The 24,893-nt window shown below is 37.2% G+C and overlaps 1 protein-coding gene across 10 annotated transcripts in view; it reads right to left on the bottom strand.

The window, feature by feature from the left end:
* Window positions 1-24,893, bottom strand: part of MLLT10 (MLLT10 histone lysine methyltransferase DOT1L cofactor) — a 128,523-nt gene that overhangs the window by 37,854 nt on the left and 65,776 nt on the right. For all 10 annotated transcript variants that reach the window (XM_014056121.2, XM_014056116.2, XM_014056117.2 and 7 more), the window contains 3 exons: window positions 11,563-11,658; window positions 6,732-6,987; window positions 4,686-5,255 (listed from right to left, as the gene is read on the bottom strand). In XM_014056121.2, the coding sequence (XP_013911596.2) occupies window positions 4,686-5,255; window positions 6,732-6,987; window positions 11,563-11,658 (922 nt within the window). The remainder of the gene's footprint in view (window positions 1-4,685; window positions 5,256-6,731; window positions 6,988-11,562; window positions 11,659-24,893) is intronic.

The following is a 24,893-nucleotide window of genomic DNA, read 5'->3' as shown; positions in this document are numbered from 1 at the left end:
AATCTATAGGATTGCAAAAAAAATGCTTCTTTGTTAGAACAGAGATGGGCAATAAAGTACATGAAAATCTACTGTACATGACCATGCAAGAAGTTTAATGTACCAAATTTATTTTATAAAGCAGCACAACCTAGGTGGCGCAGTGGTTAGGGTGCAGTACTGCAAGCCACTTCAGCTGACTGTTATCTGCAGTTCAGCAGTTCTAATCTCACCGGCTCAAGGTTGACTCAGACTTCCATCCTTCCGAGGTGGGTGAAATGAGGACACAGACTGTGGGGGCGATATGCTGACTCTGTAAACCGCTTAGAGAGGGCTGAAAGCCCTACGAAGCGGTATATAAGTCTAACTGCTATTGCTATTGCTATGTCCTCCCACTGAAGATGCCAAACAAACTTAGTCCCTTGGTGATATGTCATCGTATGTTCCATATAGCCTATGTCAATGGGTAACCATCCCATATTAAACTATTAAGTCATAAAGTTGGTATATGCCATATTCATGCCTAGCAATAGCACTACATACATAAGACTTACATACCACTTTACAGTGCTTTATAACCTTCTCTGAACAGTTTACAGAGTCAGCATATTGCCCCCAGCAATCTGGGTCCTCATTTTAACAACCTTGGAAGGCTGAGTCAACCTTGAGCATAGTGAGATTTGAACTGCCAAATTGCAGACAGCTGACAGTCAGCAGAAGTAGCCTGCAGTACTGCATTCTAACCACTGTGCCACACCATGGCTGCATGTTTTATATGTACCGTAAATTTTCTGAAAGAAAAATAATTCTTAATGCCTGAAAAGTATAAATAAATTATATTGCGAACATTATTATGGCATTTATCCATTGTTTTCAAGACATTTTAATTGTAAATATTTCTGTTAAAACATTTTTTTAGGTTTGTGAAGAGATTATTTCAGATAATGAATTTGAATTCCTTCACTGTAAGCAACTAATGTGCAGGTACTTGAACATTCTGACTGGAAATAAAAGAAATAAAGAAAATACTAATTTAATAGATATAAATATCACAAGCATTTTTCTGAAAGAACTTTATGTGCTCAAAAATTATAAAAGGAAGAACAGGAAGGAGTAATTTCCTGAAATTAACCATGAGCAGAAATATTTTACATATTTGAGTAATAGCTAAAATAACTAGAAAAATAATAATTTGAAACAACTGAAACATAAAAGCACAGGATAGCTAAATCATTCTTTAAAAAAAAAAAAAAGAAAGAAGCAGTTACATCTACCAGAGAAACAGTTGCAATTTTAAGGAAGAAACAGCACATTCAGGAAGGATAGTGACTTTAGAAACTCATACCACAATGCTGTTGACTGCCCTCTTCTAGAGAAAAGGAAATGGTATGCTTCAAAACAAACACTCTTGCTTTTCCAATTACATTATGCCCACAATTTTACTAGCATCAGAAACGAATTCAAGTAGCTATTGCTTATTGCAATTACTCTGTACTTTTTTCCTTTAAAAATGCTGCTTCTAAACTTTTTAATATAAAAATCACATCTAAGATTGATGCACAATCTACTTTCAAGAAAGTATGTCAAATAATTGTTTTAAAAATCAAAATGAGATAAGTCGAAATATTTAAGATAAATATAAAATAAATGACATAAACGTCTTTTACATATAACATCCCAAAAAATATTCAGAATTCTAAATATTTTAAATGTATCCACTCAATAGCATAATCTTTTCATGTAGACTTATAAAAATTGAAGGCACAGAAAACTATATTACACTAATAAAAGAGAATAACTCAGGGGTTGACATGAAGGGCTCTTGGTGCTCTCTGAGATTGCTTGTTTTCTTACAGACTAGCACTGATGATGTTACCTAGCTTGGATAATGAAACATCTGCAAAAAACAAACAAGCTTAGAGAGCACCAAGGACCCTTCATGTTTATACCGTCATATATGCTGGATGATTATGGCTGCTTTTCTATCTCCTTCACCCAATTAATATACTAGATTAGGAATAGCATCCTGATATATCCATACAATTGCAATCATAGGACTCAGCAGGCTGTAATTTAACTTGGCAGGAGGAAAAAGCAGCACTGGTACATATGTAGTGATCATTTCCACTCATTATATACTCTGTCTATTTTTTTAATATTTGGTGAGGAGCTTATTCTTCAATTATAGATATTGGTAAAAAAAAATTAAAATGTATTGTTTAATCTATTATATGGCAATAGTCTAATAGCACAAACATGAAATCATATCAATTTAATAGATAAGCAGAGTGTATAATTTTCCTCATAACTGTTAAACATTCTTATTAGATTTTAGACTTATTCATAGACTAAATGATCTCCATGACCACTTTCAACTCTTACTTTCTATGATTTTAATATAGATCTAAAATCCATACATGTTGAATTGATGAGAAAGAAGCAAAATAGAGCACTGAAAAGGAGCAAATACAGAAAATCCTCAAGTTATGACTGTAACTGACCTATCAATCATGGTCATAAGACAGTAATTAAATGCGCACTGAGCAACTGCCTCACTTAGCAGCCCCTGCATTCCAAGATGAGGTCACTAAGCAGAGTAAAGGATACCTCAGCAGTAAGGGAAGACATAGCACAAGCCCAGATTTGCCTGTTCCTGGCTTCTCCTACCTAGAGGCATCCCATGCTTTGCTTCCTTCTTCTCAAGGTTACCACAAATCTTGGTCTGGTTTCCACCCGCCCCCACCCACCCGCCCCGGGTCTCTGTAGGTCTTGGACTTGCTTCAGACCCAGTCACAAGGGCAGCTTCAGGATGGTTACAATTCATATAAAGGGAGTCTGTGAAGGCAGAAGTGTGATAACAGCACAAAGTTGTTCTAAGACTACCTCTGTAAGAAAACGAGTCTTATTGTCTAGACCAGTGGTCTCCAACCTTGGCAACTTTAAGACCTGTGGCCTTCAGCTTTGCTGGCTGAGGAACTCTGGGAGTTGAAGGCCACAGGTCTTAAAGTTGCCAAGGTTGGAGACCACTGGTCTAGACACCTCTCTCAGAAGCTGCAAAAGCCAGAAAGGCAAGGTCTTTTTGGACCTTGCAGCTGGTTGAGGAGCAAGCTGAATTCTGCAAGTTAATGAATTGCATAGCTGAGGTGGCTGAGTGGCTGCGTGAGAAGTCAACTAAAGCATGCAATCTGTAACCCTTCAAACATACTACAGCCAGCTTGATGTTTCCTAGGGTAACTGAGTGGTTGGTTGGAAAGCAGGTCCAAGGCTATGGGAATCCTCAGGAGAGAATGGGTGGGGGAAATAAGCAGGGAAAAGGGGCACTGTAGCAGCCCTGCAATTGAGCATAAAGGCCAACCATACGGTGTCAGATATAACTTTGAAACTGGGTAATAAGTAGTTTTTTTTGGGGGGGGGGATTGTCTTGTCATAACTTTGAATGGTTGCTAAGAAACCAATTGTAAGTGGAGGACTACCTATATATGAAATGTAAGATTGAATGGATAGGAGCACTTAACTAAATTAACAAATAATTTGCTCCTGTATATTATTAAAAATGCAATAAAAATATTGAACACTTTTGGGATCTTATTATTAATTCAGCTATGGTTTTTCTTTACAGTAGATGTAAATATCACTTAAAAGTTTTCCCTCTTTTCAGTCATTCTTGAATAGCTTTCATATAAAATAAGCCAAGTTATATAGAGTCTCTGTGGATTTTACTCTGCTAGTCATTGTCAATATAGGAGGTAGTAATCATCTCCATTTCTAAGCCATTGAGTGAGCACTGTCTGAAGACATTTTCATGGTCATGTGGCCAGCATGACCTCACAGAGTGCTGTTACCTTCCCATTGAAATATCTATTATCTATTTGCATTTGCATGCTTTCGAACTGCTAGGTTGGCAGGAGCTGGGGCAAGAACAGAAGTTCCCCTGTATTGTAGCATTCACTTCTCTCCAGCTGACAAGCCCAGCACCTTAATTGCTGAGCCATCGTGCCACCCCAAACAGAGGTGTACAAAAATTTCTGTTTCGGAAACAGATTACTCCCTCATCACCAAATGTTCCAATTATCAAATTATCACAGCTGATGCTGGGCATTCAAGATTATTAGTAATTTAATTATGCAATATTTCAAACTAATATCTCCATGATTGTGTTACTATTGATAATCTTTCACAATCGATTATTACTTCAATTTGAAAAAAGTAAATTAGTCAATATTAATTTTTGAAAGTATCAAGTGTCCACTCCTCTTGCCTCACTACACATGAAGTGCTCCTTGCCCTACTTTCTATTAGTATCTTAAAGGACATAGTACTTTGGAGCATGTGGGAGCACTCGCCAACACATGCTGCAAACTCCCTTTGTCTTCCTAGGATCTCAATTCTAGACACAGATTATAGGATTGTTGCAGATGCATTCTAGGTTTCCACATGTACTTTAAAGCACTTTTGTCCCATTGAAACTGAAGCAGTGCTCACCTCTAATAAACTAGGATAACAGTAAATGTATCATATGGTAAGCAGCAATAAAGATAAAAACTTGAAAAAATATCTTATCTTAGCCTTTGAATATTTTTTTAAAAGGCAACTCTTTTCCAGAAAATGTAACTTAAAACAGAATGGAATCAAACACCAAAGATATTATTACTGTGAAGTAAAGCTAAATTAAAACATGTATCTTCTAAAATAATATTAATGCCTACCTGAACCAATAGGAGAGGAACCCACACTGAGACTTTGTAGACTTCCATTTCTGAGCAATGTTGGAGACTTCTGCAGATTAGAACTCGTTATGCTTCCTGCAGCAGATGCTACAGATGATGTTGGGGAGGCTGAACAAACTGATAGGTGAGAAATATTATCTTGACTTTTATTTCCTTTGGGCCGACCAGGCCCATGCTTACATTGTTTATTTCCTTTTCGTTTCTTTTCCTTTATGGTTTCGTCTTCTATCCCAGATGACTGAGCACGTTTGTATCCTGTTGGTGTAAGGTTTGAACTACCTAACTCTCCAGGTGAACTGTCAAAAATAGTAGGCTGGGAGGAAACAGTTGAGGTTGAAGGAAGATTAATTAAGGAAGTAAAGCAATTCAAACCACCTTCCTGACTTCCAATCTCTCCTTTATATACATCTTTGGTTGACAAAGTTTGCTGAGAATGAGTATAGCTGTCATTACGTAGATCTGAGTCTGTAAAGCTCAAAAAATCCTGGGGAGATTGAACAGAACTTCCAGAGGATGACTTTGTACTGTTTGGAGTTCCCAAAAAACTTCCTGGAGAAAAGAGATAGGGAGAAGTGTTGGTTGCTGAAAACAGATGTTTACTCTATCAGCAAATATGTAAGTATAGTATTAAAGAAAATTTCACTGGCTGTATTAATTTTCAGTTGTTATTTGGGAAATTCTGGATATGCATGTAGCTTTGTTTTCCAGAATTAACCAACTTAGTAATCACATATATTCATGGTTTACAGCAACAGATATTTTTTTAAAAATTACAATTTAGAGAACTTTCTTGGCAGGTTTTCTAACTAGTCACTAAAGCTCTCTTTAATATTACTGCTACTCTAGCAATAGCCCGTACCGCTTCCCAGTGTTTTCCAGTCCTCTCTATGTGGTTAAAAGAGTCAGCATATTGCTCCCAACAATTTTGGTGCTCATTTTACTGACCTCAGAAGGATGGAAGGCTGTCAATCTTGAGCCGGTCAGACCCCCAATTGCCAAACTGCTGGTAGCCAATGATCAGCAGAAGTAACCTGCAGTACTGCTTTCTAACCACTGCGCCACCATGACTCTTCATATATTATTTTTTAAGCTAGCAACCAACAAAAAATGCTTTCAAATTAATTTATGGTAAACCAGCCAGAATCACTTGTTCTCTGAGAATGCCATTTATGTGAATTAGATAAATAAAATAAAAATTACATCTCTCCAATTGCTGGATCTTTGGGCAGAAAAAATATGTAAGAAAGAAATCAAGATAATCCTGGGAAAGCTAAAAGAAGCAATAGCTTGTTCTTATCATATGTCCCGGATATGCCCTTTATAGGCAGTACAAAGATCAGGTAATTTTCTCTACTCTAAAAAAACTTATCTCCCCCTTATTCTTACTAAACGTATTTCTTACCACACTTTCCCATAACATCTAGATTGGAAAATTAAGAGGAAGTCTGATCTGAAAAATGTTTATTTTTGTTGATTACAAACATACTTTTAAATCAAAAGGGAAAAATAATACCCCAGATTTTAGATAGAATTGGCAAATAAAATAATCCATTATATGTAATGCATTACAGTAAAGATAATAGGAAATATTCCAATAAGAGAAATACCTTTTTCAACTATGAAATCATTCCAAGAAAAGCAAAGAATTCAATTTATATGGGAAAATATTCTTCTCAGTACTATTGTAGTCAACTAATTCTTGATAAAAACATGCAGTGCTTTTTTTTCATATATTGTTTCTCAAAATATTTTCTCTCCCCAAAATTAGTATAAAGTATAATTCTTATATTAATAAAGTATAGGTTTTCACAGTTATTTGTCAGGAAAATTACTTCTAGATAATGCCATGTAAGATACTAAGCATGAGCTGAAAATGTGCTGCTGCTAGCTTCTCAAGGGAAATTCTGAAGCTACTTATATTCTTCACATACTAAATATGAAAAATATATTTCATCTAAATTTATTATTTTTAATTTAAATTCCACTTGGCACTGAAGAAAGCAATAGAGTACCCTTCAATAATACCTTGTTGAAAAGTACAAGCTGCTGATACTGCAGTTCCAGGAGTCCTGGCAGCACCAGGCTTTCTTCCCCTTTGACCTGAATTATGACCTCCTGACTTCTTCCCTTTGCTCTCTGAACCTCTGGCCTCTGAAACATCTTTGCCACTTGAAGCATGTGCAGAGACTTCCTGGAAATTTGCATTTGTAAAACGAGCTGTGGTATCTTCCAGTCTCTTCAATGACCCTGTCATAGAGCTGTTGGTAGTGCTTGTGTAAGTCTTAACAGTATTGAATTGGGAAAAGGGAAGTTGAGAGAGACAGTTAGACCACAAGGAACTGACATAAAACTTTGCAGCAATTAGTGGCAGTGTAGATATATACCTTCCCTTAAATTATACTTAACTGGCTCTTCACAGCACCTATAAAAGCAGCTCCTATTTACATTCTTTCACTTTTTATTGAAAGGTTCTAAAAACTTCTCCAATGTAACTTAATGATATAACCCCAAAAGCTTCATTTCCTCCTTTTCTTTAACTCACTAACATTTGTTTTTAACTGCTATGCCTTAAATCCCTACTATTATTGATTTGATATTCTGATTCAAGAGAAAATAAAGAAAATTGCATTATTTTAATATATTCAGCACAGTGGCATCTTAGCTTTACAAATAAAAGTATATATAAGATAAGAGCACAAATATTTACCCTGAAAAAGTCATTTAATTTTAAAATGACTCTTTGGCTTAATTCAGAAAATATACACTTACAAAATATTATGATTGTATAGCACAATGTCATCTCACAACACACCCATGAAATTTATTACCATCCAGCATTTTAAAATTAACATCTAAAATTAATTTTACTCTTTTCCCTTTTAGTAACAATCAAAATGACTTCCTCCCCACCAAAAAAAAATAACACTAGTTTTTAGGGTTGCAATGTCGAAAGCAAACAGACCAAATTATATGTAATATTAAGCTGATAATTTTTTTTAGGTACAAGTAAGAATTGGAAAAGCTCTCTGAACATATATGAACACATATGCTCTCACATATGTATAAACCAGTTGGAGATGTTCCTCTGCAATTGCTCAAATGGAATTGTGTTTTGTCCTAATTCTTATCACTTTTTAGAATTTGCCACTAAAATGCCATTCAAAGATGAAAATGGTCTTCATCAAAATGGCCTTCCAGAAAGGCCTTAAAAACTGGTTTTGCTGACTGGCTTGCAGCCCTGATGAGGAAGGGATGCTGTTTGCTAGAGGAACCTGATGAAATAAGAGAGAAGACCCTAACCCCATGGCATCCATTGCTTTGGTTTAATTCTTATTTAAGAATTATTTACTTTTAACTGTTTTTATATTTAATAATTTGTGAGCCAACCAAGTCACTATATCAGTGAGATGAATGCCATATAAATTTAAATTGAATACAGTCTGGTATTATTTAATCTCTTTTGTGAAATAAATTGCCTTTATTAGAATTCCAAAAAAAATTAAACCCCAATCAATTATGACAACAATCCATATAAAATAAAAATGGAAATTGTAGCATTCCAGATATCTGTGAGGGGATTATAATCTAAAGGCAGATTCACTGTATCTTTTCTGCACTATAGCATGCTGGGGGGAAAGACCTTAAATCTAATATCCAATCCATTTGCAATCTTCTCTATCAGCTTCCCCAGACTTTCTAGGGAAACAAATAAAGATTGGAAATGGTGATGACATGATCACAGGAAACCTGGCAACCAATTATAAATACAAATAGGTTGCCAAGCACTGAAAATCTTATGACTGGTAGAACCATGACATTTTTAACAACATGAAGTGCCTTATGAGCTGTAAAGCATCTGTCCCAAGGCCATTGTGACTGGAAACAGCTGTTAACCAAGTTGTGAACTACCAGTATTTCATATTACTTTAATTCTGATTGCTCAGTTCCAAAGCAGTTACTGACATGCACATTTTCAAAGAAATTATATAACTTACTAGCATCAATAACTAAGTCTAGGTCAGAATATTACACATACCCTTTTCTGAAATTTTCAATATTAAACAAATAGCATTTTGTTTAACATATTATTATTCTGGTAATAATAAAATATGTACTATCCAAAATTCTTGGTATTTTTTATATTTATATTATGGAGTATGAAGTATCCACCTGTGTTTCCCTGAAAATAAAATAATTTTCTTTTGGACTCCAAAATAAGCACTAGGGCTTATTTTTGGGGATGTCTTATTTCTTTTGAGTGCCATCGGTGCAGGGGGAGGAGAGCTGTTCCATGCGCCCTGCACTGGCTTACCTCAGGCCCCCTGCAGCTAGGCCAGTCATGCCATGACACCTGTCTCACCTTGCTGCAGAAGCTCTGGCAGCCCCGTCCAGTAAGACCCCACGTGGTTACTGGCCCCTCTTTTTCCAGCACCAGCACAACTCCAGAGCATCACGAGGTGAGGGAAGAGGAGCTTCTCCACATGCCCTGCACCTGTTTACCTCAAGCCTTTGCAGCCAGGCCATCCACACCCTAAAACCTGCCTCGTCTCATGACTGCAACACTAGTGTGTTGCTTGGCCTCCTGCTCCATTGTGGCCTCAAGCAAGCAAAAGAAGTGGACTGGCAGCCATGTGTGGATGACCCGGCTGCAGGAGCCCTGAGGTAAGCCAGTGTGGGGCACGTGGGGAAGATCCACCACCCCCCTTGTAGCCACGGTACTTGTGCATTGCTTGATCTTCTGCTCTGGTGCTGTGCTGCAGCCATAAGAAGAGGTAAACCGGTGGCCACATTGGCTCCTGCTGCACATGGCTTTTGGTATTGCTGCCGTGAGGCAACTGTTAGGGTATGGATGGTCTGGCTGCAGGGGCCCTGAAGTAAGCCGGTGCGAGGAATGTGAGACACTTCCACCCCCTCCTTGCCTCACCTCGTATCGATGGCACTGCAAGCAACCAGACAGAATAGGGGGCGACCAGCTGCACAGGGACTTAACTGGGGCTTATTTTGGGAGTAAGGCTTAAATTGGGCTCAGGTGCATAAAACATGCTAGGGCCTATTTTGGGGGTAAGTCTTATTTTCAGAGAAACACAATAACACAAATTTTGGGATACAGTGCCATTTTATGAACTATTACTGAAGCTGTGTAAAAATACTGGAAATTTCACAAGATCTAAATATCAAATGTCATCAAAATTGAAATATGAAAATAAATATTTGTGATTTTAAAGAACTATAGAACTGCAAAAGGCATGGTGGATAAAAGTGTGAAGAACAGAAAGTATTCTTATGTACACACAGTTGTTATATCTATTTCTTATTCTTAATATATATTGATTTTATTTATTTCTTTATATCAGATAAACGTGGATTAACATCATCTATGGAAAGTACTAGAGTGGGAAATATTCTTATGGTGCTTCTATTTACAGAAAATATACTATAATTTTTAATGTTAGAACTAACGACATTGTTTTCAGACTTAAAAGGGAACTACAACTAATTAGTTTTAATATTAAAAATTATAATATATTTTTACGTTGAATGGACCATCAACATCCTGACAACTGCCAGTTCCAGTAGCCTCATTTAGGATACCACATGCATAGCTCAGCCTCCTGCTCTGTTGTGGCGGCAAGCAAGGAGGAGCAAGCTGGCGGCCCTACGGAATCCTGAACAGGGGTTTGGCGACGTCACAAGGCCAGGCAGTTGTCAGGACGTATTGGCCTAGCTGTGGGGGCCTCAAGTAAGCCGGCTTGGGGTGCATGGGTGAACTCCACACACGCCACCTCATTTTGTCCTCTACCATCCACCTCATTTCATCCTCCACCCCCCACCTCGTTTCATCCTCCATCACCACCCCAGCTTGATTTTTACGCCTGTGCCTCACCTCACCTTGTACAACCAGAAAGTGGGTCGGACTTAAGTATGCCTTATTTTGGGGGGCAGGTATTACTTTAGGTGCATGAAAATCAGGCTAGGGCTTGTTTTTGGGATAGATCGTATTTTTGGGGAAACATCAGTATGCAGTTATTTGGTGTAAAAACCTGAAACATGCTTTACAAATTTGAAACACACCATTGAAATAAAAAAATACATCTTCCACAAAACTAAAAATCTGTATTAGAAAAATATAATACTGCCGATTTAATATAATCCCTTTTTTCTTCCACATATATTCCAATCAATTAAATAGTAAAATAGTTATTTCAGACAAATTAAAAATACTTACATTTTATTGAAATTTTTATTGAAATTTAATAAATATAAATAAATAAAAATAAAATTTAAATTGTATTATACAAGACTATCCTTAAATGCCAAGATTATTACTTACTTTTTCACAAAAGTTGTACTTAAATATTAGCAAGTGTTTAATTTTCAGTAATTTACATTTGCAAACATAAAACTAGATTATAGACCCAATATAATTATTTATTTAGTAGCATGAGGAAAAAGGCTGATAAATGATTTTTTTCTTATTGCAAGGACATATAAGTTTAAATGATGGCTTAGATGTCACATGTAACAGAGATAATTTACTGGAAAACTTAAGTCTCTAAATATAAACTAAAATCAAATAATTCAAAGGTGCTTCTGCCATAGTATTTATAATTTCTATTTTAATTTTAGTTGTTCTAAGAATAGTTCTTCTGTGGAAGGATCCAACTGAAATAAATATGATATTATTCTTGTAAATAATTAACATTTTAAAAATTAAGTTTATTTTATCACAAATGTCTATCAAAACTATTTAATCCTAAGCACTATTTATTATCAAAAAAGATATCTATAATAAAGTTTGGCAACTACTGAAATGCTCCTCTCATAAATATAAAAAATGCAAGAAAAATTCACTTACTTTCTCTGTAGTTACAGTAAGGGAAGGAACCAAGGATGGCGAAGAATCTGTTTGCTTCTTATGTTTTTGTCTATGCTTTTCCTTTTCTTTATATTTCTAGAAAAGAATTAAAAGTAAAAGCAATATCAGAGAACTATTTTCATTTTAACAACAGGTGGTCCTTAATTTATGGCCATAATTGGGAACTGAATTTCCATTGCTAAGCAAGGTGATTACTAAGTGAATTGCATCAGATTTTACCTATTTTCCATGGTTGTTAAGCGAATCACTACAATTATTGAATAATCATGTAGTCATTAAGTCTCCCAGTGACTTTGTTTATCAGAAACTCAACGGACTGGTTGTAGTTTGCAATCACAGGACTCCAGGGTGCTTCTACCATTGTAAATACATGAAGGTTTCTAGATACCTGAATTTTGATAATGTGACCATAGGAAAAATGTGCTAGTTTTACGTACACAAATTGGTTGTAAATCTTTTTTTTCACTGCTATTTTAACTTCAAATATTCACTAATAGAATGATTGTAAGGACTATCTATATTAATAAATTACTGTTCTAACGTTAATTGAAAATTTATGATGTATACAAATATTTTATTTAATAATGTTCAGTTCAAGCAACACTATTAATGAGGTTATTTTCTTTCAAAGTTGGTCTTTTCTTTCCAAACTGGGTATTATAAAACAAGAATGTACACTTTTTTTTGCTTAGTACAGTCAGTCCTCAACTTATGACCACAATGGAGCCCAAAATTTTTGTTGCTTAGTGAGATATTTGTTAAGTGAGTCTTGCCCCTTTTTACGATCTTTCTTACTTCAGTTGCTAAGTGATCACTGGAGTTGATAAGTTAGTAACCTGGCTATTACATGAGTCTGGCTTCCCATTGACTTTGTTTGTCAGAAGGTCGCAAAAGGGGATCACATGATCCCAGGACACTGCAACTGTCATAAATATGAGTAAGTTGCCAAACATCCGAATTTTGATCAGGTGACCACAGGGATGCTGCAAAGTTAGTAAGGGTGAAAAAAAATGATAAATCACTTTTCTCAGTGCCATTGTAACTTTGAATAGTCACTAAACGAAATGTTGTAAGTCGAGGACTTTCGGTATCCAACATATCTTTTATTTGCAATTTATATTAGTTCCACGCTATTACTTTGTTTAGAATCTTTGGCTATGTAACACTGAATTTTATATCACTCACAATAGGTAATGACTACAATTTGATCATCTGATAATATTGCTGGATGATTCAGGATTAAAAACTGTACTTTGCTTTTTTTAAACTTTACCAAATATACCGTATTTTTGGAGTATGACGCATCTTTTTCCCTCAAAAAAGAGGATGTATAATCTGAATCTATACACTGAATACAGCATTTTTTGCCTCCCGAAACCCCATCCCCTTCACCAAAATGGCTGTGCAGAGCCTTTAGGTTTTCAGTGTGCTCTTGGGGGCTGGGGAGGGCAGAAATGAGCTAAAAACGGGCCATTTTTTGCTCAATTCCCCCCCCCCCCCGAGCACTCTATAAGCCTGCTAAAGGCTATGCGTGCCCCTTTTTTGACAAAAAATAAGCCTGTTTTGTGAAAAATGGACAGGTTTTTGCTCTTTTTGCTGCCCCTCCCCCCCAACGAGTACTCTACAAGCCTCCTAAAGGTTATTCATAGCCTTTTTTGGAAAACTATGGGTCCATTATTACAAAAAAATGGACTGTTTTTGGGAGGTCTGCAGAATGCAAAAAGAAGAATGGTATAGTTCTATACTTAAGAAAAGACATGAAAGCTGAATTAATTGAAGCAGATCCCTTCGGAAAATATATCGCTTTAGACCTAATCCTAGAAGGGAAAAAGATATTACTTTTGGGAATTTATGCCCCTAATCAACAGCAAGATGGATTCTATAGAAATCTTCAAGCTAAATTAGTACAGTGAGACTATAGTTCCTGTATACAATTGGGTGATTGGAATGGTATGATAGACACTAAGAGAGATAAGAAGACTTCTCGCCCAAATACTAAGATGCGAGCAAAGTTACCCAAACCTTTTTTTGACATCATGGATGACTTTGAATTGAGAGATATTAGGCGAGAAAGAAATGCAGAGGAACATGATTTCACTTTCTTCTCTGATAGGCATCAATCCCTTTCAAGGATTGATTTTATACTAACCACTAATGATTTGCTTTCTAGGATCAAGAAGACAAAGATTGCGGCTAGGGTCCTTTCGGACCATAACCCAGTTTGGATGGAGTTGGGAAGGGTAGTGCAGGCAAGAAGGTCTTGGAGATTGAATGAAAACTTATTTAGATATGAAAAGTATATTAATGATTGTAAAAAATTGTTATCTGAATATTTCATTTTGAATATGAATAAGGGTACATCTATGAAATTCGTATGGGATGCAAGCAAAGTGTATATGAGAGGAGTGCTGATGAATATAAATAAAACACATAGATATAAACAAGGGTTAAAACGAACAGAATTAGAAGAGGAAATTAAGAGAAAAGAGTTGGAGTTAACAATGAACCCAGGCGATACAAAGGTTAAGGAAGCTATTACCATATTAAAATCTCAATTTGACATGTTGATCTCTGACCATGTAGCCACTAATTTATTATATGCAAAACACAATACTTTTGTAATGCAAACAAACCTGGCAGATGGTTAGCTTATCAGATTAGGAAAAAAAGGAAAACTCGAAATATATCTAAACTGATTTACAGAGGGAAGGAGGTGTTTCAACAGGAAGAGATTCAAAAGGCATTTTGGGAATTTTTTACAGAATTGTATAAAGGGGATAAAATTAATGGTCTAGATATAGACAAATATTTAGATAAAGAGAAAATACCTTCAGTTAGAGAAGAGCACAGGGAAAAATTGAATCAACCAATAACCTCGGGGGAAATCTTGCAGATAATTAAGCAATTAAAGTTAGGGAAAGCACCAGGTACAGACGGTTTGACAGCGGTTTACTATAAAAATTTACAGTTAGAAATGGTAGAGCCTCTTAGAGAATTATTTAATATGATTCAAACGGAAGGTAAAGTGCCTCCATCTTGGAAGACAGCGTTTATATTTTTGATACCCAAAGAAGATCAAGATACTACCCAACCCAAAAATTATAGACCTATTTCATTACTTAATGTAGATTATAAAATCTTTAGTAAAATACTAGCAAATAGGTTAATGCTGGTTATTCAACAATTGATACACACTGACCAAACAGGTTTTATACAGGGGAGACAGATGAAAAGTAATGTCAGATTAATTATTAATGAATTAGAATATCTGGGAAAGAACCACCAGATCCCTGCTGCGTTTATATTCTTGGATGCTGAGAAGGCCTTTGATCGAGTTAATTGGCAATTTCTGTTGAAGATATTGCAAAAAATGCAGATAGGAGATAATTTTTTACAGTCAATTAAAGCAATATACCAACAGCAAACAGCACAAATCATAGTCAATGGAAGTTTAACAGACTCTTTTCAAATTGGAAACGACACAAGACAGGGCTGTCCTTTGTCCCCATTATTGTTTATTATAACTTTGGAAGTATTGTTGAATAAAATACGGGGCTTGGATGGTCTAAAAGGGATCAAGATTAGGCAGCAAGAATATAGAGTACGCGCTTTTGCGGATGATTTGGTCATAATATTGGAACAACTGCAGGAATCCAGTATGGTCTTAATGAATACGATTAATCAATATGGTCAAGTGTCTGGTTTTAAAATAAATTTAGGAAAAACAAAAATATTAGCTATAAATATGAATACTAAACAAAAGGAAGAACTAGGAGGGATGCTAGGATGTGAGGGAGTTAAAAAAGTCAAATATCTTGGAGTTAACATCTTAACTTCAAATGGGAAACTATATAAGCATAATTATGAACCACTTTGGCATAGTATACAGACAGAGATGAAAAAATGGGAGAAATTGCACTTATCTTTGTTGGGTAGGATAGCGGCAGTGAAAATGAACATCTTACCAAAAATTTTATTTCTTTTCCAAATGTTACCTATACTTAAAAAAGATGTGAATCTTTTAGAATGGCAGAAGGGTATCAACAAATTTGTATGGGCAGGAAAGAAGCCGAGGGTAAAAATGAAAATAATGCAAGATGTACGTGAGAGAGGAGGTTTGAAACTACCTAACTTTAAACTATATTATGATGCAGTGGCACTATCTGTAATTAGTGATTGGACTCATTTAACTAATGATAGAATATTGAATATTGAGGGACACGATCTGGTATATGGTTGGCATGCTTACCTGTTATTCAACAAAAAATTGGATAAGAATTTTAAAAGTCATATTTTAAGAAATGCTTTACTGCGGGTTTGGAAAAAATACCAATATAAATTAAATGACAAGATACCCATGTGGGCAATTCCTAGACACACAATTGAAAATATGAATATAGCACAAAAACAGGATAGAATTACCTACAGACAGCTTCTTATCTCGGAAAGGGGGGGTATTACAATTAAAATCTTTAGAGGTATTAAAAGAGGAGAAGGTAGTTCAAACATGGTTCCAGTATGGGCAATTACAGGCTAGGTGGAAAATAGATCAAAAAATTGGTTTTATTCAAGTTGAGGATAATCTGTTTAAACAAATAAGAGATCAAAGCTTAATGCATATAAAGAGGATATATAATGTATTAATACAGATGGATTCGGAAACAGAATTAGTTAAAGATTGTATGATAAAGTGGGCTCAAAACATTGAAGAACCAATAATGCTGGATACATGGGAAAGAATCTGGGTAAGAAATGTAAAATTTACACAAGCTCAAAACCTGAGAGAAAATTTTTATAAGATGTTCTATAGATAGCATTTAGATCCTAAAAAGCTGGCTTCTATGTATCCAAACTTACAGCCTAAATGTTGGAGATGTGGCTCTCTCGATGCTACATATTTTCATATATAGTGGACCTGCCAAAAGGTTAAGGCATTTTAGATAAAAATATGGTGGATTATGCAAAATATCTTTAAAAGAAGGATAAAGTTTACTCCTCAGTTATTCTTACTAGCTATATGTACTGACTTTACAGTGGTAGAGACTAACTTGATTCTGCATCTAATAACGGCAGCAAGACTGTTGGTGGTGCAATACTGGAAGAAGGAAGACTTGCCTACAACTCAAGAATGGACATTGAAAGTTACAAACTTAGCCGAGATGGCTAAAATATCGGCATATCTTAAAGATCACTCAAATGAGAGATATAAACGAGACTGGGAAAAATGGATTGACTATATACAAAATAAATACGGGACCAAGAAATTCCAGTTAGCCTATGCTTAAGATCAGAAATGATTTAAATTGTTTAAAGTTAGTTCAGCAAGAAGAAGCTAAGGTCAATGTAGAATGTTATTAATTTCTTTATTTTTTTTTTCTCAATAGATTTTAGACTGTGTTTGTTAGAAATCCATACCGTGTACAGGTTCTGGGAAGTCGGGGGGGGGGGAGAAGGAAAGGGGTTGGGGGGAGGGTGGAGGGAGGGAGGGGTATATAGAATTATTACTAGAATTATTTTGACATACAAAAAATTGTACTTCGATGTCTTACTGATTGAGGAATGATGAAATGTTTGTCTTAAAAGAAATAAAACTTTTGAACTTAAAAAAAAAAAGTTCAAAGGTTGGACCCAAAAACAGAATGCAAAAACTTTTTTAAAAATTTTGCCTATTCAAAATCTTGGGGCATCTTATACTCCGATGCGTCTTATACTCCGAAAAATACGATAAGTATAAACTCTGTGTGTGTCCATGTGCATGCTTGTTTTAAAACCTCAAGGAATTATTAAATGTTTATAATATATGTAGTCCATGACCCAACAATTGTGTGATAGACATATGTGCGCTGACAAAATAGCGCCGATTAAAATGCGACATCAAAATCACGCCCACAAATTTGCGACATCAAAATCGTGCCAACAAAAGCGCGATGACAAGCACAATAAAATAATCAATTAGCTATTTTGACAGCACGGTTTTGTCGGCGCGCATCTGTCCCTCGCGCATTTGTCGGTGAACCTAGGTAGTCGACTTACGGCCAAAATTGAGCCCAAAATTTCTGATGCTAAGTGTGACTTTTTAAAAATGGATTTTATCACATTAGTTGCCACAGTTGTTAAGTGAATTACTGCAGTTGATGTTAGTAACTTGGTTGTTAAGGGAATCTGAGTTCTCCATGGACTTTGCTTGTCAAGAGGTTGCCAAAGGTATGAACCAGTTGCCAAGCATCTGAATTCTGATTGCATGATCATGGGAATACTGCAAAGGTCATAACTGTGAAAAAGAGTCATAAGTCATTTTTTCAGTGCCATTGTAACTTTGGCCACTAAATGAACTGTTGTAAATCGAGGACTACCTCTACAATCTGAGTAATAGCAGCCATCAGCAGTTGAGGAACAATTTGCTACATAGACTTTTATTTATTTTGTTTACATAGTCGTTTGTTTGTTTGTTTGTTTATTGAATTTATTTTGCCACCTATTCACTCAGGGTGACTCAAGGGGGCTTACAGAATATAAAACCACATTTAAAACAATAAAACTAATAAAATAATCAAATAAATTAGTATAGTATAATAAAATCACCACCCATTCCGGTGACAGCAGATCACAGGAGCCATTTAATGGGCTCTATCCCACTCTGGGTTCCCCAGGCCTGGTGGCAGAACCAGGTGTTCTTCCGGAAAAGTATTAGAGTGGGGACCATTCTAATCTCTGGGGGAATTATGTTCCAGAAAGAGAGAGCCACCACTGAGAAGGCCCTTCTTCTGTGTCCCACCAGTTGTATCTCCCTCAGAGATGAGACATTCAACATTCCCTGCCGCCCCGCTCTGATGGGTCGGGTGGATGTGATCGGCAAGAGACGGCTCCTTAGATAACCTGGTCCCAAGGCATGGAAGTTATAACCTGTTCTTTGGTTTGTCCCCTTATTAATGGCCATTTTCGTGAGAAAATACAACTTGAAAATATTACATTTGCTATTTAATATTACCTATAAATTTTACTAAAAGTCTGCAAAATAGTAGTATACATGTCTGTATACATGTTTATCAAAATTCAAATGGAGCTTAAGATTTCAACCAACTTTCCAGGCACAGTATTTGCAGGTTTAATTTTTAAAAGACTGAATAAATTAAGATCCAATGAATAAATAGTATTATCATATAAGTATAGCTAATAACTACCATAATAATATCATGAACACTCAAGATATACTTTAAGTATATATATTTTTGCTGTTAAATTTAAATTCAGGTGAAAGCATTCATTGGAACTAGTAGAAGTACTGAAATAATCAGGCCAAGGGTACAAGAGAAAACTATTCATGACATCTGGAAGTACATATCCCACACAAGTAAATATGAGAAAAGTGGTAGTAATAGTCAATCATAAATCATTATAGAATCTTCCAGGGTTAAGCAACTGCAGAGATAAGCATCATAGCTGTATTCTTCTTCTATTTGAATAGCATATTACATATCCATATCAAGAAAGCTTTACTAGAACAATTCATTGAGATCGTGACAACTGCAAATTCATATTGTTATGGATATTGAAGACTTTCATGAGAGGACAGTTAAAAAAACATGACTTTCCAAACACATCATGTTATGTCCTTTGTTAAGGAGGCATTCTCTGAATAACTTTCAATATGAGGACATCAGCAAGTCTGATAAGAATCCTGAACAATGGTAAAGTAATATGAGGCCTTTTACCGTATTTTTCGGAGTATAAGATGCACCAAGGTTTTGAAGAGGCAAATTTTAAAAAAAGTAGGTAGGTAGGTAGGTAGGTAGGTAGAGAGGTAGAGAGAGAAATACAATAGGGAGGGACGGAGAGAAAGTAGGTTGATAGAGAGAGGGAGAGTGAAGGAGAGAGAGAGAAATACAGTAGATAGGGAGAGAGAGAGAAATAAAGTAGGTAGGTAAGGTGTGAGATAGGTAGGTAGATAGATAGAGGGAGAGAGAGAGAGAGAGAAATATAGTAGATAGGTAGGGAGAGAGAAAGTAGGTAGGCAGAGGAATAGAGAGAGAGAGAAATACAATAGGTAGGTAGGGAGAGAGAGGGTAGGGAGGGAGGGAGGGAGAGAGAGGGGGAGAGAGAAATACAGTAGGTAGGTAGGGGGAGAGAGAGTAGGTAGGTAGGTAGATGGAGGGAGGGAGGGAGGGAGAGAGAGAGAGAGAGAAATACAGTAGGTAGGTAGGGAGAGGGAGAGGGAGAGGGAGAGGGAGAGGGAAGGTAGGTAGGTAGGTAGGTAGGTAGGTAGGTAGGTAGAGGGACAGAGAAAGAGAGAAATACAGAGGTAGGTTTTTCGTGACAATGGGCCCGTTTTTTTCTTCAAATAAAAGGCATGAATAGCCATGGGGGGGCTTGCAGAGTGCTCCTGGAGGGGCAAAAATGAGCAAAAAAACAGGCCCGTTTTTGTCAAAAAAAATTGCATGCATAGCCTTATGGAGACTTAGCTGCTGGGGGGGGGGGGACAAAAATGGCCCATTGTTTGCTCATTTCTGCCCTCCCCAGCCCCCAGGAGCTCTCTGAAAGCCTCCATAAGGCTATGCACAGTCATTTTGGTGAAGGGAGCAGGGTTTTGGGAGGCAAAAAATTCTATATTCGATGCATAAGATGCACCCAGATTTTCAGCCTCTTTTTTGAGGAAAAAAGGTGCATCTTATACTCTGAAAAATACAGTAAGTCAAATCTTGAACCAAAGTCAAAGAAATGCTGAAAATGTCTTATGGAGAGGCCATGAAGCAGAGAGATAGAAAAACACCTGGCATAGACCAGTCTGCATGGCAGTAGCCTGGTATTGAAAATAGAGATTTATCTATATTCAAATGGAGAGCTACAAGAATTTAATGTCCCATCTGAATGAAATCTTATGTTGGAACAATTCTCGATTACAGCCACATTTTAAAATTTAGGTCAAATAATGTAAATTCAGTATTCAGCTTTAGCTGTGAATTCTTCTTGGAAACCATAATCTCATCTACACTGACAACAAACAGGACTTTGCCCTGTGAACTCAAGCTACTGGTTGGAGAACTCTGTTCCCTTTGAAATCAAAAGTATATTTATGACCATGCCTACTGGATTTATGATCCTTAAATTACTAGTTAAATGATTGCAGCCTGAGGGGTCCAAAAGACACCTGAATCATGAATCAGCTTTGTCTGACCTGAAGAGCCATGTATTAGAGCACGTACTGTGGCAGTATTCTGGGTCATGTTCTCAATACCTAAGAATAACTTACGACTCTTGAGTATTACAACTTTAAGGATATGCATAGGAAATCCTGCTTCGGGGGCAATCTCTTAGGCAACATGTTTAACATTCCCACATCAACTGTCCATTTGCACCCAGAACGACCACTCTGTTATCAGAAGCACACTATCTACACACAGGTGGCATGTAGTTCTGAATACAGCTTGCTGATGGAAATGGTTTCAATCACCACCTGCATCCTTTTTTCTATAGCCAACAGAAATTATGCTTACAGCATTCAAAGAACTTAGTTCAATATTCCATTAGAAAATTCATTCTCTCTTTAGGAAAGTGATTGTGAAAACAGAGTTAGCAAGCCGGCATTATTTTATGGATTGAATGAGACAAGCAGGAAACTGAAACTAGACTTTCCTCTGCAGAGTCAATACTATCAGTAATGAAGTTATTGGTTTTCTGTAATAGTACCCATCTTTTGGTCCTGCTAGTATTATATTTCTTAAATGCTACAAGAATTACATTAAGCCTGGCTAAGAAGTTGGAACAAGTTATGTTCTATTTTTGAATTATAAATTTATGCTTTGATTATTTTCTTGTTTAACTTTAGTTAATTTATTACTGGATGATTTTTCCTTCATCTGGAAAAAAGTGCCATTTAGTAACTTTTCTTTCCTCTTTTATTCTCTCATTGCAAAGTTCTCCAATGTTTGGGTTAATTGTGACAGTTTACTTTCCAGTTGATATAATCAATGAACCAGAAATACCCCTTCCTATATGTAAACAATATTCTAGTAGAACTGTTTAGTGCAGGCATAGGCAACTATGGCCATACTGGCTCAAGAATTTTCAGAGCTGAAGTCCACAAGTCATAAAGAGACCATAGTTGCCCACCTGATTAAGTAGGTCATGCTTCTCTAAAACAACTCATTAAACAATATAAAGACTAGTAGGTTTAAGCAGAGGAAGCTAACAAAAAGAGAACATTTGAGATTAAGAGATTAAGATTGATTCTTAAGTGTTTTCTTAATGTTCCATTTCCATTGTAGTTTTGAATTCAACTACAGTTTCACTTTGGAGACACAAAATATATTAGATCAAATAACTATTTCACAGAATCATAGAATTGCAAGTGGCCATACAAATAAACTTGTCCAACTTCTTGATCAGTGCAGAATCCATTACAGCATCTCTGAAAGATGATCATCCAACCTATATGAAATCTCTCAGTAAAAGAATTTATCATTTCATATGACAGCCTGTTTCATAGGCTGACAGCTCATCAGTATCAAGATATTCCTGCTGACATGTAACATGAAACCATGCCACTAAAGTTTTAACACACTGCTTCTGTTGCTTCATTGTGGTCAAGAGAGAGTTAGTCCACTCGGTCTTCTTTCATGTGACGATTCCAGATATTCAGGTATTTCCTTTTCATTTATTGACAAACTAAACCATTAATATTTTCTATTAATGCATCATAATATAGTATTTGTTTTTTAACAATTAAATTATGGCTCATACTTAACTTACAGTTGACAAGAAACTCAGATCCTTGTGCAAACCTGTTAAGTATCCCTTGATCCAGTACTGATATTGAAAAGCACCAGGCTTAGACAAATCCTTGTGTGCTCTACTAAATACTTCCTTCCATTGAAATGGAGCCATTAATGAGTATCTTTTGGCACTTGTTACTCAACCAATTTTGAGTCCATCTAAGATTACGATCCCATTTTATCTTTTTATTAAGAATTTCATGAGATAATCCATCAAAGAATTTGGTGAGGTCCAGATACACTATACCCACGGCATTCCTCTAATGCAGAGTTCCCAAACCTTTCTGGGTTGACGGCCTGGAGGGTGGGAAGGGGCAGGCACATTTCTGCATGCATAACTCACGACAATGCTAGTGCCTGTGTGACACTCGTGACATTACTCCCCACGCAACGCTAGCACCCACGCGATGCTTGCAGCAATGCTAGCATGAGTAGGGGGATCCACCTGCACACACATATTGGCCAGCCACACATGCAACCCAGTGACCAACAAGCTACAGCCTAGTAGTCTGCTGCAGTTCATAGGTTTGGGGCCCCTGCTCTAATCTATTAAAACTAGTAATTCTACCAAAAGTTGGTGACACTATATATTATATTTCTCTCTTTGCATTTCCAGGAGAAGGTTTTTTCTCTTTAATAACTATTAGTAAACTAGGAATATTGCTACCATAACTATTTATATAGATGCAATGATCTGTAACATATAGTCACCTGCACCCCTTTCAATGATCCCAGTTTTTGCTGAATAAAAGAAGAGGATATTCAAAGGTAGAACCTAGCTGGCTACTGGTTGAGTTGAGTATCTCATTCATTAATTATGGACTGTGAGACACTTGCTCAAATCCAGGACAAATCATGGTTTGAGAAGTGGAGATAACCCATTTGTGCTCTGTAGTTTTATACCATAGAGAATACAGTTCTCCAAAGCATTAATTTTCAGGAATCCTTTCATATTTGCACCTTTCAAAAGTATTCTCTTAGGACTGAATCTACACATTAGCAGAATGGTCTCTCAGATGCTGCATGGAGCCCATACCAAAACAACGAACATATGGTGGCTGCTCCCCACCATATGTTCATTGTTGCATTAACATTCTGTTAGGAATATAATCTAACGGTTGGATTGGCAATATAGAAATCATGTAACAATGCTATACCTGTTTCTTTAAATCATGCTGTAAATGTGATTGGTTGCTGTTTCCTCAATCAGCCATAAGATGGAGCCAGAATCACTGTTAGATGCTGATCTGAGTGTTTGGAAGCTGGCTGTTAGAGGTGCCATATAGTGATCAGTGTGAGCTATTGTAAGTTTTGCAACTGCTAGCAAACTATGTGTACCAGACTTTTCGGAAGATTGTGGACTTTGTTATTTGGATTATCCCTGAACTGAAAGACGTTGATGACTGACTGTCTTAACCATGTATGACTAGGACTGTTTGGTGGACTCTGATACTTCTATTTCCACGAAAGAAAACACCATTTAAACTGCAGCGTCTCTGTAAACTGGTTTGTGTGTTATCCAACACCACTCTCACAATGCTTCTCTGAATGCACTCGCTCCAACGGGAGACATTCCCCTCTATCTATCCCAGCAATGAGCTTCTGAAAAAATGATTGAGTACAAAACATTCACTCTATTTGAGAACTTGCCAGGCACTTACCGTATATACTCGAGTATAAGCCGAGTTTTTCAGCCCACTTTTTGGGCTGAAAAAAGCCGCCTCGGCTTATACTCGAGTCTACAACTGGATCCGGCAGTGCTGTTGCCTGTTGGAGGAGGAGGAGGTGAACCAGCCTGCCACCGCCGGCCACCGCCACCCCGCCGCTCTTCCCGCCCCCTTCCAAGCCCCACAGTCCAGCGGACGCAGCAGAAGCAGCCCCGGGGCTCCGCTGCCGCTCCCTGCATTTTGTGGACGGGGTCTCGCAGGAAGGAATCCCCTCTCCAAGGGACCCCTGTCCAGAAAATGCGGGGAGCGGCAGCGGAGCCCTGGGGCTGCTTCTGCTCCGTCCGCTCCTCTCTGCTCTCCTGTCGCCAGCTGGTGGGGCTGACCCTGATCCATAAACACTGCCGAATTCAGCCTCGGATCTTTGTCGGGACCTCTTTCTGGTCCGCCTCTGAAGTCCATATTCTCCATAGTCTCTCAAACTGCTCCCCCCCCCTCCAGTTTCTTCCTAGTTTGATCCCACGCGCCGCTGACCTAGGAACCGCATACCTCCCAGCAGTTTTTTCAGGCTGCTCCCAGATGGGAAGGGAGGGGGATTGTATTAGCCAAAGGGGGGAAAGCGAGCGAGCGAGCGAAGCAGTGGGAGGGGGAAAGGGTCCCTGTGAAGCCCTGCGGCCAAGGAGCGCTGCCTGCTTTTAAAGAAAACCTGGAAGGGGAAGAGGGCGGCTTTTTCCCCCCTCCCTTTTTCTTTTCGTTCCCGTGGCTCAGCCTCTCCTTTCCTTGGGGCCGCTGACCTAGGAACCCCATACCTCCCAGCAGTTTTTTCAGGCTGCTCCCAGATGGGAAGGGAGGGGGATTGTATTAGCCAAAGGGGGGA

Source organism: Thamnophis sirtalis, unplaced genomic scaffold (assembly GCF_051295495.1).
Source record: "Thamnophis sirtalis isolate CommonGarterSnake01/CBP01778 unplaced genomic scaffold, rThaSir2_p1.2 scaffold_4, whole genome shotgun sequence".
Lineage (NCBI taxonomy): Eukaryota > Metazoa > Chordata > Lepidosauria > Squamata > Natricidae > Thamnophis > Thamnophis sirtalis.
The sequence above is the reverse complement of the archived record's forward strand: the minus strand, read 5'-3'. Positions and strand labels throughout refer to the sequence as shown.